The sequence below is a fragment of the Haemorhous mexicanus genome, chromosome 6 (genome assembly GCF_027477595.1).
Source record: "Haemorhous mexicanus isolate bHaeMex1 chromosome 6, bHaeMex1.pri, whole genome shotgun sequence".
NCBI classification, from domain to species: Eukaryota; Metazoa; Chordata; class Aves; order Passeriformes; family Fringillidae; genus Haemorhous; species Haemorhous mexicanus.
In genome coordinates this window covers 49,800,017-49,820,175 of record NC_082346.1, presented here as the reverse complement: position 1 = coordinate 49,820,175, position 20,159 = coordinate 49,800,017, and the positions used below count along the sequence as shown (strand labels likewise).

At 38.3% G+C, this 20,159-nt stretch overlaps 2 protein-coding genes across 5 annotated transcripts; one reads left to right on the top strand and one right to left on the bottom strand.

Annotated features, from left to right (window-relative positions):
* Window positions 1-3,985: 3,985 nt before the first annotated feature.
* Window positions 3,986-16,946, bottom strand: CPSF2 (cleavage and polyadenylation specific factor 2). The gene is made up of 15 exons (XM_059850184.1): window positions 16,834-16,946; window positions 16,109-16,294; window positions 14,478-14,637; window positions 14,290-14,395; window positions 12,686-12,815; window positions 12,241-12,356; window positions 11,500-11,687; window positions 10,797-11,087; window positions 9,643-9,743; window positions 9,105-9,305; window positions 8,347-8,499; window positions 7,576-7,801; window positions 5,655-5,954; window positions 4,572-4,706; window positions 3,986-4,446 (listed from the first exon to the last, which is right to left on the bottom strand). Exons 2-15 carry the CDS (start codon window positions 16,255-16,257, stop codon window positions 4,354-4,356), a joined length of 2,349 nt encoding a protein of 782 aa, XP_059706167.1. The 5' UTR covers window positions 16,258-16,294; window positions 16,834-16,946; the 3' UTR covers window positions 3,986-4,353.
* On the top strand, window positions 16,927-19,876 carry NDUFB1 (NADH:ubiquinone oxidoreductase subunit B1). Of its 4 annotated transcripts, none has more exons than XM_059850188.1 (3): window positions 16,927-17,040; window positions 18,259-18,403; window positions 19,560-19,876. In XM_059850188.1, exons 2-3 carry the CDS (start codon window positions 18,264-18,266, stop codon window positions 19,594-19,596), a joined length of 177 nt encoding a protein of 58 aa, XP_059706171.1. In that variant the 5' UTR covers window positions 16,927-17,040; window positions 18,259-18,263; the 3' UTR covers window positions 19,597-19,876. The 4 variants fall into 4 exon arrangements, with proteins under 4 accessions (XP_059706171.1, XP_059706173.1, XP_059706170.1 ...); XM_059850190.1 differs by having other exon boundaries at window positions 16,931-17,052; XM_059850187.1 differs by having other exon boundaries at window positions 16,934-17,052; window positions 18,262-18,403.
* The last annotated feature ends 283 nt before the right edge of the window (window positions 19,877-20,159 follow it).

Genomic DNA, 20,159 nt, shown 5'->3' with positions numbered 1-20,159 from the left:
CTGCAGAGGATGGCCACGAGGATGATCGGGGAGCTGGAGCACCTCTCCCATGAAGGCAGGCTGAGAAAGTTGGGGTCATCTAGCCTGGAAAAGAGAAAGGTCTGGGAAAACCTTAGAGCACCTTCCAGTACTTAAAGATGTTCTACAGGAGAGCTGGAGAGAGACTTCTTAAAAGAGCATGTAGTGATAGGACAAGGGGAAATGGCTTTAAACTGAATGAGAGTAGGTTTAGATTAGGCAGTAGGAAGAAATTCTTCACAATGAGTGGGGGTAACATACTGGCACAAGTTGCCCAGAGAAGCTGTGGATGGCTCATCTCTGGAAGTGTTCAAGACCAGGTTGGATGGGTTGAGCAACCTGGCATGGCTGAAACCAGACAATCTTTAAGGCCCCTTCCAAACCAAACCATTTTATGATTCTATGAGATTTTGATCTTTGTATTATATTTCTTACCCAATCAAAATGAGTCTCAAGAGAAGGTAAGACCCAATACTGTTTAAAGTATTTTTAAAAATAAATGTCAAGAGGCAATTTTATAGATTCTTTTGATCTAGTTTCATTATCCCATTTTGAACTACCATTGATGACTTAGACAGTTTTCAGACTGAGAACTACAATTCTGGTTACTAGATCCATTTATCAGATTTGACTGTGAGATCCTCTTCCCCAGCACTTCCTTTTCAAAACTACAAAAATATCTCTAAAAGCCATGAAACAGAATATAATGCAACATTCAGATCCCTAAAGTAACACTACTTTTGACAAAGACTCAAAAAATTTTAGTCGTTTTCATGGTTTAGGAATGGTATTCTCCCATTTAGTGTTACCTCCAAAACGCTCCAAACCATGTGCCACTTGTTTACTCCTCCCTTCCCCTCTCCTTCCCCTCTTGGGGCTGAAGAGAATTGGAATAACAAAAAGTGAAGATCATGGGTTGAGATAAGACCAATTTACCAGAAACAGCAATGAAATAAGAAAATGAACAGTGACAGCAGCAACATAAATAACACAAGTGTACAAGGGAAGTGAGCAATTCCCATGTGAATGCTCACCCCCGCCCCAAAGGGAGCCCAACAATACCTTACCACTGCCAGGAAGGGACCCCTTACCCATTCTTGGAAAATGACCTGAAGTGGCATGGAATAACCTCTGGGTCCTGGCCATGCCCCTTCTGGCTGCTGCAAAAATCAACCCTGTCCTGGCAAGAACCAAGTTTAAGTGTTTTCCCCATGCAATACACTCCCCTTTACTACCTGAAGTAGTAATACATGTCATGCCTCAGCAAAGAAATCTTGATTCTGTACAAAGCAAGTGTTTTAGGGTACAACCATCTATAATATTTTTTCGGATTGGAGGGTGGGGAGGGAGCATGGCTCTGCTTGTAAATTCCTAATAAATAGCATTTGACTCCAATTAAAAACTAGTAGAGATATGGGAAAATCACATTTCCAAGCAATTTGTAGCAGCAAGTAGATCTCAAATGCTCTCCCAAGACTATTACTCTGACAGAATGCTGGCCATCCTACCTTTCCATTAACAAGGTATTTTGAGAATTGGATCTAGTTACATCTAAATATTGTTGAAGAATGGAGAAGAGTGTCACCTTCACCTCCAGACCATATTGTCAAAGTAAAATGATTAAAAATGAAACTGTCACAAACAATGTTATTTAACTCAGGGTAAAGCTATATTTTGATAATAGGAACAAAATAACTAAAGGAGCAAAATAACTAATGCTAGAATTACATTTTTATCATTATCAGAGACCTTTCCTCTGTCTCCACATACCCTTGTCTCTTCTTATGCGAGGAATCTGAACTATCCAGGAGCACTGGAAGGAAATATTTTTAACTGGTGAACACCAAAAGTAGGTTTAAAGTTAATGTTCTTACCCTCAGGAACAACAGAGCACAAAATAAGAAATGGTACTCTTTGTCACATTTTTACTGCTAATGAAGAAAATGTAGAAGCCTGAAAACACAACTTACAGATCACAGCAGTACTGACATTTTGTGAAGGGAAGGGGAAATCAATCTTTTAGTTCAGATAAAAACCAGAACCAGACTAGTAACTCTGAAAATCACACACAGAAGTTCAATTACTGTCTAAAGCAAATCAAAGTTAAGAATGTATCAGGGAACTGACAGCAGAAAATGCAAAATGAATGAGCATTGGCTTCAGGTGCACACTGCTTTACAAGCACTGAATGCCCAGCTGAGGACCACACCTGCCCCACAGCACCAGTGCAGCCTGTGATACATTCTTCACAGACATCCAGAACTCCAGTTCCAGCACTCAGCTGAGTACTTGCACCTTGCATGTCAGCTTTTCAGACCTGATTGCACACTTCAGCCACACTCATGCTGAATAGACTAAAATAAGCTGTTTTGCTTATACGTGAGCCTTTTCCTCAGTGATAGCACTAATTTGGGATTCTCTGTCAGCACACACTAGAATTTATGGACTGATAACACTAAAATTTTGTGATCTTAGCTGAATTTGTATCAGTAGGTCAGAAAAACAAAAAAAAAAAAAAACTGATAGAAAGGTTTATGATCACACAGTGCTGTATTTATCCTTTTTTAAAAACAGCACTATTTTGACTTTCTAAGGGGTTTTTTCTTTATTATTATATTCCATGGAGGCATATGTGATCCCCTCCCATCCTAAGCCCTCAAGGTTAAAGTCCTACAGCCAATGATTATGTACAAAGGAACTCACTTTATAAAAGTTCACTAGTATAAACAACAGTAGTAATACAATAGTATTCAGCAACAAGTATGCAGCATCATATAGATTTACATAGCATTGCTACAAAACCAGAGCATTTCTGTGAAGTTCTGGATGTCAATATAAGGAAATGTCATTTTTCTAGACTGTTAAGAAAAAAACCCACAACACTGAGCTATGTAGTTACCCCTAGATTTTGTGTAAGAAAATACATTCTCACTCAGTATTGTCTTTTCAAGTTTTTTACATTTCTAGTATACAGTTCTATCAAATGTTTAATACAGTCTTCACTTTTAAGCTACTATTTTAAACAGAATAGTCTGCAGATCAGTTAAATTTTTTGTTGAGAATGAATTGCAAAGTAAATTATCTTTCCATTGATAGCCCACAGGGCTATTTTTTGCCACTTTTTCAAAAGGGTTTATTTAAGCATAACACAAAGAGCATATATTACATTGTTTTATGTAAAAAGCAAACAACCCTCCACTGCCAAAGCTGGTGTTTCACACATGGATAGGGGAGAAAAAGATTAAATAAATTTGAGAGACCATTTGTTTTCATAAGTTAATTTCTGAGAAACTAATTAATTCCAAACTGTGTTTATCCTTACCTAAAAGGTAAGGTAAATTCCCAGCATCAGCAGCTACAATAAGTCTTACTGTCATCTAGAACAGAACATGGTACAAAATCATTAAATACATTACATGAACTCAGATTTCAAGAGAAAAGGTCTTCCTGAACTTGGCTCATGGCACTCTGAACAAACAGCAATGTATGGATAAAGGCTTTAGACTTTGAAAAGTACGAAAATCAGAACTTAGAAAAGGTTTTATAATTGGCATAATTTTGCAGGAGTTAGGAGTTACAAATTCCGTAAATTTGCACAGAAGTTACTCTGAAGCATAATTACTGCATTTTAAACTACCTGAAAATATAATCCAATCTTCTTAGAGTAATTGCCCAAGTAATATTTTTATCCTGCAGATTACAATATGAAATGCTGGTTCAGAAAAAATCAGTAAGATGGAACAGATACAGCATTAAGATGCAGTCAGATTAACACTGGGGAAACTTTAAGCAGTCTAGCTTTACGTGGGGTGTTAATAATGTAGTTCAACTAACCTCAATTTAAAAACAAAAGAGGGAGACACTTGAGACTGTTCCCCAAATCAAACTTACTAAAAAAAACCCAAGCAACCAAAATCAAAAACAACAACACAGAAACAAAAACAAACAAAACCAAAGAAACCAGAGCTCTTTATCCAATCTTATTTTAGAACAAAAGAATGACATTTACATGTTTCGTACTCTTTGACAGGAAATCTGTGAAACCAAAACATGCCCTGACAAATTGAACCTCTCCTGAGAAGCATTCAGTCATAAACTCATTTATAATGTGTTATGTGGGAGATGCTGAGTTGTAACAGTTTAAGAGTCAACTACATGGAATGTACCAACAGATTTATGAACAACAGTAGCAGTTACTCACATGTTCATTGCAGCTAACTGTTCTTTATGAATTAGGTTTCCCTGTATAAATTAGAAAACTACAAAAAGTCAGGACTGGGAGAAACCTCCATTGTCTGTAAAAGTTCAAGTGAAAACACCTTTGCAGCACTTTTCTTAGACAATAGCATATTGCTCATATAAAAGGTCTCTTATCCTATAGAAGTCCTGGCAGAGGCAGCCTTCCAATCCAATACGCCCTGTTTCAGTCTGAAACAAAAGACATGTTTCAATTTATTATCTTTACATTAATGAGAGACTTCTTTTATTACTAAAACAATACAAATTATTTTATAATATTATTTTCCAAAGAGGTTAAAACACAGAACACCTACCCTGCGGACAGCCACCAGGTTGTTGCACACAAGCACTCCTCCAACAAATTCAGCTTGTATACCTTCCCGCAAGAGAACCTGCTTGAAGTCAGACAGTCTTGGCTCATTCATAAACACAGACTGATGCCCAAGAACCTTCAAAACAACACACACAATTTTACTGCTTCTATTTAACACCTTCCATTTTTCCAAAGATCTCATTACTGCGTTGGCAGCAATGCAGGCAAGGCTACAGGACTCTAAACTGGTTCAATTTCTGTTCACCTGCAACAATACGTCTTCAGGACAGAAAAGCCTTAGAAGTTACCCATCACAAAAAGCAAAAGGTTTTCTTTGCTCACATATTGAAGACAAATACAAAGCTATGATGAAGATCCCTCTTCCAAGCCATGTTATGCCAGGGACCAAGCTGCAGTGAGCTGTACTGCTGATCAGTACAGGGCTCTATGATGGTAGCCATGAATCTGAACAGACTTGGGAGTTATGTCCACAATTCTCTAGCTCCCAGAACAGACTACATTTAGGACTGTGAAACAGAGAATCTTAAAAAGCATCTCTAGTATTAAAAGGTACTGGAATAACTGAACAGAAAGATAAAATAGTTATCTCCTAAAATGCAAAGTATTTTAAGAGCTATGGTAAATTTACAGAAAAGATAAATTTAATAAACTATCAAATCACTACTACAGAAGCAGATGTATGAATGTCAAAGATCTGTATCTCAAGTAGATGAAATATCTTTCATAGCATCAACAAAACGTAATGAAATCCTGAAGTGACTAAAACCAACTGATTTCTCTATCTGCATGTACTAATTACAGATATGAGACATACTAATTAAAATCTTATTTCATAAATATATGGCACTGTTAATGGATGCAAAAGATCATCCTCACTCAAAAGCATAAAAGCTGAACAAAGAACAGCACCAGGTTTAAAAAAGAGAAACCCAAACATGAAAACCCAGTTTCAGTTAGGCTTTCATTTGAGTAAGATCACAATATCAACCTCTAAGCACTAGAGAAAGACAAACGAATACAGAGGTCTTCATAAAAGAAATCCAGAGCAGCATCATTTCTGTACCTCATGAGGTGGCAGAGGTTCCAAAGTAGGAATGATCTCGCTCTCCTCACACATCTCCTTGTCATCATCACCAAAGAGGCTTTTCATGGCCTTCTGTTGTGCAATCACACTTGAGTCTGAAGAAGGCACATCCACTTGCATTTCTAAGTCTTCATCTTCCCTCAACTCTCCCTCCTCCAAAATAACTCCAGTATCCACTTTTGAAACCCTCATGTCCAGAACACCATCTATCCAAGCCAACTCGGCATCCTTGGCTTTACAGAACTGAAGAGAGCTGACAAGAGAATCTTTCAACCTGACCTGGGTTGCACAAAAATAAAAGTACTATTAGTTTCATGGAAAATACAGAGTTCTTACTTCAAGCAGTAAAGATCAGAAAGTTTCTCTTCACCATCTTCCCAGTTGGTTTGATTAATGCACTCTTATGGAGAGAAAGGATGGAACTGCTATCGCCAAGGCAAGATACTTTAAAATTTAATATATGTGATACTCATATCACAACTTAAAAAGCAGCAGAGATCAACATCTTTCTCATCTTGGCTAAAATTAAAAAAGAACCTATTGAACTGCAAACTTGACTTAAACTTACAGCAAGAGCAATAATTTCTTTTTAAAAACCAGAAACCTTTTTTGCAGCCAAGCTGTTCCTCAGTTGGTCTTAGCAAATTCAGAGGAAGTTTCTATAGATACATTTAGGTTACTGATGAATAGTTCAAAATTTCAACCCTCCAAAAAAAAAATTATTATTTTGTTGTAAGAAAAAATGTTGAAATATGAGAATTTGAAGTGCCCTTACCCTGATTCCTCTGGCAGACTCTGGGACTTTAATCCTTTAAATAAAGCTCTACACTCAGAGATTGTTATCCACATTAGAAGGTCCATGATTCCCACAGTGCAATCAAGGATGCAACCATGTGAAAGAACCATCAGCTACCCACCCATGTACAGCACAACCCACTCAAATGACACTGTGACACTGACACTTCACTCACATCTATTATTTTCAAATTCAACATCGCCACTGCACTTCTCCTGGGTCATTTCTTACACACTAGCAACCCTCATAGCCTTAAAAAACAAACAAAAACATCCCAATAACCAACAAACCACATGCAGAAAACACGCTGTTTTTAAGGCTCCCATAACTCGATGATTTTTTAATAACTGGAATTTTCTACTTTCTAGAAGATAACAGATTTTTCTCTGGAAAGAAACAGAAGTACCTCTTTCAACAATTCTACCAATGTTTTTCTATTAACTTTAAAAGAACAAAGGAATAAAGAACTACTGCAATTTTCACATAATTCACACAGGCTATTCCAGATTTCTTATTTAGAACTTAATATATTGCATTTAATTTTCATGGCTAACACACAGCAATACATAATCATAACCTTACTTTCCAAGAATCATCACATTAAGTTTTTTGGGGGATATGGGTATCTTATTTGTTTTTAGCATTAACTTGCTCCTAATTTTACATGCTCACTCTTAGGTACTATTTAAGTATAAAGCATTTTTTTATTCTAGCTCTTTAAGGCTCCATTTGAGATTCCAAAGAGAATCCTGAATTGCAGCTAGTATAGAACAATATTCTAAATATAATAAATTTGTTAGTACTTCAATAAAGCAAACTGATGCCCCTATGGACACGAATGTGCAAAATTGCCTTTTGCACTTCAGGTAAAAAACCCACTGATATCACATTCAAGCTTGCAAATGCTTATGAATAATAAGGCTCAGAAGAATGCTTATCTAAACACAGAAAAACACAACTAATGCCTCGATCACACAAAACTAATTGAACTCACAGTGGTATCACCACTCCTCTCCCAAAGAACAGAGGACAAATTACATTCTGGTCATACAGCTCTACTATAGTCCACAGTAGTTACACACCTAAAAAACTCCAGAACCTTACCTGGTAAATGTGAGTTTCACTTGTAGCATCTACAGTTTCATGAAGTTTGGGCATGTAAACTTTAATATCTTTTCCACCAAAAGCTCTGCAACATTCTGCAAGGTCCTGACTGGCCTCAGGTGGTCCATGGACAATCACCAGTTGTCTTGGTTTCATTTGGTTAATAATTTTTTTAATTGAGTCCCCGTCTGAACGTCCTTCATAGTCAATGTATGTAACTCTGGCTCTAGTTTGAATTAAAAACCCGAGAATAATATGTTTTAGTTTAAAAGATTAAACCTTTGAGTGTTCCAAAATACCTCATTAAGATATTTTTTAATTATTGTACATCAACAAAAGCAGTCAGCACAAGGTATATTATGGATCTGCAAAATACAGTTGTCAAATATTATCATGTGTGTATTTAACACTATACATTCACAAAATTCACTTACATAGTTATCAAAAAAATAAGTTATCCGTGAAATAAGCATATTTGAATATGTTATCCTTTTAACAAAACATACTTAAGCATCTATGTTAACATGCTACTGTATCATTTCTTCCATCTCTCCCATAAGACAGGAAACAAAACAAATTTTTTAAGAGTGGGGAACCATAAGACTGTTCTGCACTCCCAGAAAGACTAGTAAAATACAACTTAGCTTGGGGAAAAAAATAAACAAAAATTAGTCCTTTCCCACTTTCTTAAATCCAAGCTAGCCTTTTACCCAATTAGCACTGTACCCATGCCACTGTTCTAGTAGAATTGAGAAGAACAAAGTCACTCACTTAATTTCCATGGATTCTGTTGCAGAAATACATTTGGTAGGAACATCTGATAAATCCTGATCCATAGGCTCCTCTCCATTTGTCAAACCAGACTCTAATTTGCTTTTTTCTTCTTCTGTTGCTTGAAGCTCTGGAACTAGAAAATCCTCAGGTCTAAAGAATGAAAGGTATTTTGCTTTTTAGAGTAAAACCAAAGCACTATCTAATATAAAAACAAGCAGTGCTGATTATTACTACTAATATTTTTTTGTAACTGCTATTGCCAGCAACTTTACTACACCTGTCAAATATTTCCGTACTTGAACAGAGCTGATTTGGAAAATAGGACCTTCCTGTCTTAAAAAAGAACTTGAGTAACTTGGGAAATACTAGCAAACTGAGAGTTTCTAGCAAGTATTCCTTATGCAAAGCTGACAAATATCACTGAATGTTTTTAGGATGAATAGTGTTTTCTCACCTCACAAATTTAACATTAAGTGATATTTAAAGCAGAAGAAAGTCAGGTTAAAATAACTTAAAATCTTCTATCTCAAAAGATTTTAAAAAAAGCCTAGAGTGAAAATACATCCTAAGAGGTGTGAACACAGGTCAAGGACCAGCACTCTGCAGCTTCAATCCTTATCGTAAGCTTTCTCTAAGACTTAGCAGTTTGAAGAACAAATATCAATGCTGCAAAAGAGACAGAATGGTGAATTTCATTCCTTCTAGTTTTTGATTATTTCATAATTACTATGTGAGTATACATTACCACCACATACTTGATAATTTCACCATATTCATCCCATTTAATTCTTTCTTCAGGAGCTGGAAACATTGGATAAGATTTTTTTGCCTGTTTGAAGAAGCTTCCTTTCCGGCTACCTTCACCTTTCATCATCAAATCATGCTTGGTCTTATGTAAAGTTGGCTGATCAATATCCTCTTCAGCATCACTCTCATCACTGGAATCAATATCTGCCCTGAAATGACATTTCAAAAACACCTAGCACTTTTTTTTTTTTTTCTTCAGGTTTCATATTACATAAACACACTGACTAGAAAATACCAGTTGACATAACACTAACCAAGGCCAAGGGCAGTTTATGTATCTGAGAAAGAGCTCACAGTTAACTGGCAGATGAAACTGGGTCTATTGGGACAACAGATTAAAGACAACCACTCCTGATTCCTCAGAGCCCTCAGACAAGGCTACTGAAACTCTAATTCTCATTTAGGCCTGAAAAGAGCTGAAGGAGCAGAATAATCACCAAGAAATCTCCCCTCTGATCTTAACAGTAGAATGAACAACATACTTACTCTTTAGACTGCTCTAACTTCTTAGCTGCCTCTTTCTTTAGTTTTTCCTTTTCTAGGTATTCTTCAAGTTCTTTTCCTTCCAACTTGACACGTTTTCTCAACTGCAGATGGAATTAAAATGAATGTTATTGTGAGTAGCAGACACAACTTTAATACTTCTCCTATATGCTGCTGACAAGAATATTCCCTTGGGCACCAAGGGAAAGTATAAATTGTATGTCACATACAAGACAAGACTATGGCAAAAATGTGGTACCTTGACATCATGATAGTGTCAATTTGTTAAGTCTACTTTAAATGAAAGCATTTCTAAAAATATTAAAATCAATTAAGCTTTCCAAAAACAAGTGAAGGCAAATACTCTTAGATGAGCAGTGGTTTTTTAGTCTTTCTATCACTAACATAAAACCAGAAGAAGCTAGCAAAGTCATACTAGCTGGCAAAACAATGGTAGATTTTGTTTCTTGTTTTCCGAGTACAGCTCACTTTGAATAAACTGAATTCTAGTAATAATTTAATACTATAATTCAATGATTTCAATCTAATCCTAAACCAAAACAAAGCTGCATCATCAGTGTTGAAATTATCACTGCAATCACAGGGGACTTCCATAAATTAACAATGTGCACCAGAAAGAAGTAGACACAGGTGTACAGATTATTGAAAACAATTTGAAAGCATGAATAGCAATTAATTATCTCCTAATTTCTAGCATTTGCTTATCCTTCAAATCCTGTTGGGATATATTATACTAATTTGACTTGATTCTCCTCTCATCCAAACCAGGAGAATTTTCCAGCAACACTAACCCATCATATGTAGTGATCTGTATGTCAGCTGCAAGCAGACTTTTTTCTGTTATAACAGAAACACAAAGGAACAAGTTGTCTAAGAATAAATATTTAAAAGGAACTTCATGCTCAGCTCTATTAATTTTGCCATGCCATGAAAAAGCATTTTGCAGTTCTCAGTAGGAGACCAATTTTTATGTAAATTTATCCACAATCTGATAAATATGCAACATACTGATTTCAGGTTTCTCTCCACCACTGGAACCATTTCCAGAAGATCAAAAGGGAAACCATGTTCAGTTTTTCCCACATGACCCCAGATGGCCCACAATAAGAACCTGGAGCTATAGAGACAACTCTTACCTCAATATCTATAACTTTTTCAGAAGGATTGTCTATCAGGAATCGGGCTAATGTTCCAGGTGTAGTGCGATAAGTTAAAATGATAGAGTTTTTGGAATCCTGGCACCACTGAATGAAAAGATCTCTAGAAAACCCACACTCCAAGTCAGGCTGACTGGCAAGAACAACTTTAGGACTAGGCACTCGAGCCAGATCAGACAGACTGTGACATAAGGAGAGATGGCGGAATTGAAAAGGGTTGTTTCTCTTGTCTTCAAAGCACCTCATCAACTTGTCACTCATCCATTCAACCTAAAATACATATTAGAGGAAGTTATCTACACAAATACAAGTTGTTCAACAATACAAGCTTCATATGAAGTACAGGATGCAATATGCCCATGATTACTTCAGTATTTCTCAGCTGGTGTAGAAATAATGTTGAGCATAACCAACACTGAAACAAGTACTTTAAGTTCTCTTTTTTAACAACTATAAACTATACTAACAACTCTTATCGTAAAGACAGAAATCAGTATCAACAAATGTGCCCACTGGCACAATTGGACACTGTGTTACTTGATCAAAAGAGCTGAGACACAAATATGCACTACAGAATAAGGACTTTTCCCCAGTATTTTTCCATTTTTTACCATTAAAAAGAAAAGCTTTTGCATAAATGTTCCTTTACTCTTCATAATTGGATTTTAAAATCAAAACAAACCTGTGACTTAGAGAACTCCACTACATTGTAGCTGACATTATTCAAAAGTGCAAGAGAGTAGACCCCCAATCCTGCATCTTTTGTTCTCCAGATCTGATCAAGAAGCTGAGCAAGTTCCAGAACTCTGCCTGCTGTATCCACGGCTATTAATACATTTCCATCACCTCGTAATGTCTCCAAAACATTAGCTAGGAAGAATCAAAAACAAAACAAAAACCTACTTATACTTTGAACCAAAGTTTGTGCTGTGGCTTGGATTTTTTTTTTGTTATATCACACTAGCAATCATATTCAAAAGTATACTGACCACAGAAACAAATGAAATTTCAAAATCCACACTTTCACCAAAATTAAAGGGAGCTGGAGTTTTCTCAGTAGCTCTGAAAATCTCTCTGCCTTGGTATTTCTTTATTTTGTTTGCTTGTTTTTGGTTTTTTTTTAAATAAAAACCAACAGAAAATGGAGTTTAAAAAAGAAAGTGCTGAGGAACGTAATTTAAAAATCCCTGAAGAGATTTAAGGATACACTGGGTAAAATACATAACTTTCAAATACACTTCATTGTTGTTAGGAAAACATTTAACTCACAGGATCAGTATCATCAGAAAATAGTAATTCAAAACTTGCTACATTTTAATAAGGGTTCTTAAGTTTAAATGCCAATGAATTTCTCATAGAAAAATAATTTATAGTGGCTAATAAATCACATTACTGATATTTTTGAAGCCCAAACAATACATACTCAGCAGCTGTTCATCCCTTTGCTTCCTCCTGGGTTGTACGTAAGTAGCATTAAATGAATCTGTAATAAGCAATGAAGGCCTGCTCAACATTTCCAAGGAACATCCATTCAGATGGCTGTGGAAAAAAGGAAAAATCTCACTTTTTTGCATTTCTATTTTACGAGAAAAAAATAAGACAGCTAGGTTCCAGATATTTGCATGTACAGAAACCAAACTACTCAGCTGCTGAATGCTTCCTGCTTCAAATTTACAAAAAAATAAAAATGAATGGAACAAACAAACACAGAGCTAATGCTTGCTTCAAACTGATTAATCTGGATGCAAATGAAATTAGTGGTCTTATTAGAACTGGAAATGCACTTCTGCTTCCACACCTCTTTATCACCCGCTAAATGAGACACACCTAACACAGCTAAGAACTACACATTACTATGTTGAACTTACATCTCCCTCTTGTGGTTGAAATCAACGGCATAAACAATTTCTTCCTCCCCATCCTTGACAATCTTCCAAATTGTGCCTCCTATCATGTGACCAGCTGGCAATGGTGTGATTGACAAACCATGTCCTTTACCTACAAAGGTTTTCAGTATTTTAGGTAGATTGCACATATTAAAATCCATTACTCTGACAAAACATAGTAACTTTAAACAACTGAATACCCAAATTCCTACTGAGAAAAAAAGTCAAATGAAGTATGAAAAAGCAGTAATATCTGTCCTTCCTTCTAAGCAGTAATGTCAAAATATTTTGCAATTCACTTTTATATTTCCTCCAGAATAAAGAAACTACAGCAAAGATCATTTCTTCCCTCCACCTCCCACTGATAATCAGAACTGCTGTAACTATGGCCATAAACAACAGTAAATTATATAAAAAACATATCACAAGAAAGCAAGCACAATTGTGAAAGCCAGGATCCTCTCTGCGGCAACACTAAATGTTTACTATAGCATTCACTTTTGAGGTACTTAGGAAAACTTATATAAATTACACAATCTGGAAGCTTTCCAGAATGACAAACACACAAGTTAAACCATAGCAGAAAAGGTGTTCATGTGCTGCAGTCAGGGATAACAGAACTTTTCAGCGCCTGATGCATTTTTCAAATGCACTGTTGCTCCCTGTCATTGATACCAGCCTGTATGTTCGTCAGATTAAAATGAGACTACCCACAACCATTACTCACTGACTCTGCTGCATTAAATGCACAGTAATAATTAAGCATATATTATCTTCTTAAAAGCCTCCATCGAGTCTTTTCAAATCACCTTCAATAAATATAAAAGAAAGTTGCTTGTTTTAAAAAAGTTGTATGATAAAACTGCTCTTTAGATGTAAAAATTGCCAGGGCAGACATAGCCTTGCTACAACTATCTCGAAAAGGGGCCAGCAGCCTTTCAAGGACAACATCCTCCTCCTGTTTTCCAAATAAGAAGTCAAGTCTTTTGGCAGCACTATTCATGAACCTGTAAAATACTGCACTTCAGAGACAAACTGCTGGTGCTCAGCCTGTATGTGTCTCTGTTCAAGAAGAGAGTTTTTACTTTATTCTGATCTTTACATTCAACACAAGTGGAAAGCTGCTGCTTGTCACAGGTCCCAGCAACATGCTACACTGAGTATGACCTGAGACACTGAGGATCTCCCCATTAAATCCTGCACATGCTGTAACTTCATCTCTGCAACCTACTCTACAAAGCTTTCCCTTGCGCTACTGCTTACGGAGAGTTCTGAGGTATCTGCTGCTACAGGTAAGTAAATACTTTTAATAGACATCAGTAAATTCCAAGAGAAGTCCAAGAAAACACAAAAGAGAAACAAACATCTAAACGTTCTTTGGCATGACCCCCTCTGCATTAAGTGAAAATTCTATCCATTTCTGGATACAATTGCAATTGATACAGACTGACATGAGGCTAATGAATTCAGCACTGCAAAACACAGCATTTCAGAACTCAGTCCCTTTTAAAAAGTTACTTTAACTCTTAACTGCTCTGTTGCCTTTCACTAAAAGTAATTTCTTGAGGTTTTGGTGACAACTTTACCTTTTAAGTTCACAATCTGAGAAAACTTCAGCTGTTGTATCTTATCAAAGGCTGCATCTACATCATCCAATGTAAAGAGTGTGAAATCTTCAGTATTATGGCGGGACTAAAACAAACAAAGAGGTACAGAGCATTCAAACACTCCACCATCAAAGTTGTTGTGTATGAAAGTATCAACTTAAACATACCTGGTAGAGATCATACATAAACATCTGTCCCATTTTATATACAGGAATAGTTGCATAAATGGCACAATTCAATCCCATTTTTCCAACTGCATATGGAAGTGCACCAAGGTGTAGAGGGTCAGGGTGGGAAAGAAGAACAGCATCAACCTGGTGTACATGCCTATAAAAAGAGGGCCAACAAAAGCCATTGAAAGGAGTTCTGTATGGTTTTGTACGTCTCCTGCTAGTGCTGTTTTGAGAATACATAAACAGTCTGAATGACAGACAATGAAACTTAAACCCTTCAAGAATTGGGACAGTTTTAAAAATTGTAATTAAAGCTTACAGGTGTTTCCTAATGTTCAAGTACTTAAAAACACAAGTGATTTCAGAAAGCATTACTTTAAGATCTGAAGATGTAAGTTTCACATCAAACTCCTGATGAGAAAGACCTTAGTATGTAAGTGGACACCAGAAAGTAAATTGACTGAGGGACCAAGAACATTATTAGTACAGATGTGCTACAAATTGCCTATACACCCCACAACAGACTACAACTTTTCTTCTGATGAGAGTGACCAAGTAACAGGACCAAAGACACAACAATCCTCAAACTGATAAAGATAAATCAAATATATTTCTTTAAATATAGATAAGATCAAACATATCATTTAAGAAAAGTAGCACATCAGTTTGGGGGATTTTATTACTCTTAAAAACATTTGTATTCCCTTGTAAAGTGTTGCATAAAATTAGAACTCAGATTAAAATCTTTCTACATATCATAGCTGAAAAACTTGAGGGCATAAAACACATGTAACAAATGAAAATACTAGATGGCCTGACAACTTTTTGTTCCCTTGCATAGAAAGTGGGACACACACATTCTTCTCAATGGCTGTAATGATAAAGGGAATTTTATTTAATCACTTGTTAGATAAGACACTTGCAAAATTTTATAAATTATCCTCAGTACCTAACAATCCTCACTTAAAAGATTTTAAACACTGCAAGTGTGTCAATGCTACAAAACTAGTATCCAAAGCTCAGTTTCTTTCACAAATGTCCCTGTTTCAGTCCTAACTTGGCAATCAGCACAGCTCTTAGCTGTACACCTGAAGAAGTTCAATATTGAAGTCTAGATGAATTTTGGTTTGGGGGGGGTTTTTTCCCTTTGCAGGGCTGGTGTCCTGACAGAAGGTGTTTTCCTGACAGTCTTTTCAACTTGAAACAAAAGCCAAGAGTTGAACTGCTTTGTATTCAGCTTACATGCCGAAAGGGTTTCTCTCCTATTTAAAACTTAGGTAACTATTCTAAATTAGTTGAGAGTTAAGGTCAGTCTCCCCTAAACTGTGTCACGTTTATGACAATAAAAAACAAATAAAACATCCAAGCCAAAACAAAAACTGAACAGTTTGAGAATTACAGTTAAGAGACACAACTCACTGGACTGACAAGAAAAAAATCCCAAATTTTTGAGGGAAATGCTTCAGGAGTGTGATTCCCTTCATGTAAAATATACACAAAACAAAACAAAAGAACAAATTTTCATTTAGCAGCACCATACATTATACCACGACATGGAATTTTGAACACTTTCAAGACAAACCAAGCCCTATTTTAAAAATACGTGTATGAACTGAACTACTTACTTCCTCAGAGAATCAATAATATCCATTGAAAAGTTTTCATCCCAGCCACAGTCCAAAAGAAAACGAAACTCATCTACTTGCAAAAGATAGCAGAGGGCAGATTCCTCCTGCACCCCCGAGAGCGTAGTCAACTTGATAATCGATGTCATTTTCCTCTCCAAGTGTTTAATCTCCAAAAGAACTAATCTGAATGGGGGACAAAATGTTTCTTTGACTGACACAAAGAAAAATTCCATTTACTTAGATCTAGCTTCACATATTCCTGAAAATATGCAGGCTAACGGTGTTAATACTGTTCAATACAGCTGCTCGATACCAATTAAGTCTCCGATATTAACATTCTACTCTTGCAGGTCTTATTAGAAAGAGGTGGGGTTAATTTTCTAAAATATGCATTAAGAATAATTAAAAAAAGGATCCCTAGGAGCAGCGCAGTTAACAGCAGCTCCACGGAGCTGAATAGGGGCACCCAGAGACGGCACATCAGGAGACGCGACCCCTCAAAGCCAGGGCCTGCCCGAGCAGGGACACAGCGCGGGGCGGGCCGGGGGCGCCGCGCGGGGGCTCCGGGGCTCCAGCGCCCCACCGGGCCCGGCGCCCGGGCCCGCGCCCGGGCCTGGCCTCTCGCCGGCCGGGACGGGGTCACGGGGGCGAGCCCTACGCCCACTCCAGTCCGAGATGAGAAGACCAAGGGGAAGAGGAGGATGATGTGAAAGAGCCGATACCTGCCGCCCTCAACCACCCCCAGCCCGCGCCGCGCTCGCCGCCATCTTGCGGACGGCGCGGAGGAGGGGCAGCCGGCGGAAGGGTAGCGGGCGGCACCACCGCGAGCCCGCCAGGGGGAGGACGGTCCTCCCCCGCCCCTGCGCAGGCCGTGGTCTCGCCCGGCCCGCCCGTTCCCGGTGCCCTTGGCGCGGCCGCTGCGGGTCCCGGTGCGAGCAGCGGTAATGGCGGGATCGTGCGGGGGGCGGGGGGCGGGAGCGGCAGCGGCAGTGGCCTTGGGGGCGGAAGCGCTGTCGGACTTCCCTGGCAGCGCCTCGCCCTGACCGCTACCCCTTCGGCCGGGACACGGCGGCGGGCGGGAGCGCCCTTCAGCCGTGGGGCTTTATGGCGCTATTGCTGCTGGAGGGGCGGTCGGGATCCCGGGCAGGCCGGGGCGGCTCAGCCGGGAGGTGGTGGGGCTGTGTCGCGAGTCAGCGGCCGGGCCTGGGCCGGGGGTCCCGCAGGGGTGCGTGCGGGGCCGCCCCACAGCGGCCGCGGCGGGAACGGCGGCGGTGTTCGCACTCGGGGCCCGGCCGGGGCTCCGAGCCCGCGGCTGTGTGTGACAGACTTCGCTGGCATCGCGTGTAATTCCCTAGTCTGGAACGCTTTGGTTGGGTTGGAAAGGTTTGCTGGGCCTCTTTAGTCTGGAGAAGAGAAGGCTGCGAGGGGATGTCATTAATGCCTGTAAATATCTCAAAGGCGGGTGCCAGACTCTTTTCTCTGGTGCCCAGCAGCGGGACAAGGAGCAATGGCCGTAAACTAAAACACAAGAAGTTCTGCCTCAAGACAAGGAAAAACTTATATACTTTGAGGGTGACAGAGCTCTGGAACAGCTGCCCTGAGAGGTCCTCTGTCATCTGCTGCAGTTGATCCTGCCTTGGCAGAGAGGTTTGACTGGATGATCTCCGGAGGTCCATTCCAGCTGTAATAATTCTGTCATTCTGTGATTTTAAAAATGTTCTTCCTTATTTCGGAAATGTCCTTTCTTATCTGTCAGCTCTCCACTAAATATACAACTTGTCTTTGAGACTTGACACAGATAATAAAGTGTCCTTCTACAGGAGTTTAGATCATAAAAGTGTTCCTAATATTTTACAGAGCAGCAAACTTCTGTAGAGTTGCTTTAATGAGTAAATTAAAGAGGTGTTCTATTTCTCTCCTGTTTTAGGATGAAATCCTTTTTCCCAGGGTCAATAGTTAGTATTATTTCTAAGAAACCCAGGTATGGGTTTGAGAACAGTATGTGTCTCCTAGGAAGTATTGGATAGCCCTCATGTGTATTATGTCATTGTAGAATCCTAATGAGTGAGAGTAAAGGTGCCAAACATGCAACAGTTTCCAAGTGCAGATTTATGAGTACCTCTTACCTGTTACACTTTTCTTTCCAGCAGTCATGGTGAATTTCGCCCAAGCTGTGCGTGAGCACTGGGTTCACATCCTTGTTCCCTTAGGATTTGTGGTTGGATGCTATTTGGACAGATGGAATGATGAAAGATTGTCTGCCTTCAGAAACAAGAGCTTATTATATAAAAGGTCTGCTTTATGATGTCTCTTATATACTTATATAGTTATTTTTCAAAGTGCTTCTCAGTTCTTTTTTAATTATTAGCGTAACCAAAAAAAGGGAAGAAAGGCCTAAAAATATCAAGCATTTATGAAGTGTTTTAGGTCAGTAATACTTTCTGAAAATGGAATCTTTAGGAGCTAGCTTCATGAAGGAAAGGATCATTAACTACTGTTAATGACTGTAAAGTTCTTGGTCATGAAATATGGAAACCATTATTTTGACTCTATAACTTCAGCAAGAAACACAGTGCTTGAATCTTTATTTTCTCTCTTAAATTTAAAATGATCACAGCGCTTTTCAACCAAATACTTTTTATAATTGTGTGTTACTTCAAAATAATTACCAAGTTTTTGAAAATTAACATACATGTTGCTGTATCTTCACTGAATGATGTGATTATATGCACTGATCAGTTTGGGTTTTCTGGCTCTGACTTCTCAGGGAGTATTTGCATCAGGGAACTTCAGACATTGACTCATCTGTGTCAGTTCTAATTCTGTATTAGATCATCAGTTAAGAAAAGAAGAGGGGAAAAAAGTCATATTGCATAAACTGATAGTAGGAGTGCTCTCAGTTTGTGTGCCAGTGGATTTTTTTTTTTCCAACTCTGGCCTCGCCTAAATTAATTTTGAGTAAGAAAGAAAGCTTTTGACATAATCTACCCCACTGGTTCATTAGCATTTTCTTAATGGATTTGTTAGTGAAGTTGGACTGTTATGTCAGCGTCTTGGAAAAATCCCTTCTTCTTTCACATTTCTCTTTCCACTAAAGTAATGAATTATTATATTTAAAAGAAGTAGAATTTTTCCTTTTGGATCCAATTAAAAGTCTGTTAACTCCTTAGAAGTCAGCTGTTCTGTGCTTCCATTTAAATGAATGGAAATTCAGAAGACTCGATCCATTGAAGCTTTTGAAAGATAGGAGGAAGTTTATCAGTATAGAAAGATTTTTAATTGACAGCAATTGCAAGGAAAGTTAAATTTTTACATAAATATCAAAATGAAGCTATTGTTGAATATAAAATAACACAAATAAGTTCTTACATTTATTAATAATTATTCTAAAAAGAAAGATACTAATTTTAGTCTCTTCCCTCTTGTTTGATTTTTTTTTTCTACACAGGGATTTGAAGCCTGGTGAAGAAGTAACATGGAGATAAAAGCTGATGATGAAAAGGAAGACATTTTTGTTTGATTCATCATCTTCCCTCACATATTGAAAGAACAGGAATATGGTTTTTACTCTGAGAGGATACTACCATAAAGGACATCTGCAATTCAGCAGTGCTAGTTTAATTTCTGGTGTTAGTTTTTGAAGTTGATTTAATTACATGACTAATATGTGTTCAAGAATTCCATTAGTCCATAAGCATTGAGTAAATTTTCTTCCCTACTCTGGAAAGGAGAGGAAGAACTATAGAATAAACTATGCAAAAATCATTTATGTTGCTGTTGTTGTGTATGGTGTGGAATCCGTATGTGTGCTTGACAGCTACTGAACTTCAGTTTCTTTCTGGGTTTCCTCTGTAGACTTGTTTGGAGCAGTGGTTAAGCAGTTACTGCAGGTTTGTGAGCGGGCCTGGAGGTGTAAGGGGCTGGTGGGCACAAGGCAGGAGCGGGCGGTACCGGGCGCTGCTCCGCTCGCTACCGGGGGGAGCGGTCCGGGGCCGGTGCTAGGAGGAGCGGTGCGGGGAGGAGCGGCAGGGGGCCGGTGCCAGGAGGA

Bases quoted from the DNA above. Each gene is read 5' to 3' on its own strand.
- NDUFB1 (XM_059850188.1), top strand. From the start codon at position 18,264: ATGGTGAATTTCGCCCAAGCTGTGCGTGAGCACTGGGTTCACATCCTT. The intron at 18,404-19,559 runs GTCTGCTTTATG...TTTTCTACACAG, and splicing joins AAGAGCTTATTATATAAAAG to GGATTTGAAGCCTGGTGAAG.
- CPSF2 (XM_059850184.1), bottom strand. From the start codon at position 16,257: ATGACATCGATTATCAAGTTGACTACGCTCTCGGGGGTGCAGGAGGAA. The intron at 11,088-11,499 runs GTTTGTTTTGAT...TATGTATTTTAG, and splicing joins TGGAGTTCTCTAAGTCACAG to GTTGAATGGATGAGTGACAA. The intron at 4,707-5,654 runs GTACAGAAATGA...GTTGTTTTGAAG, and splicing joins AACCTCTGCCACCTCATGAG to GTTCTTGGGCATCAGTCTGT.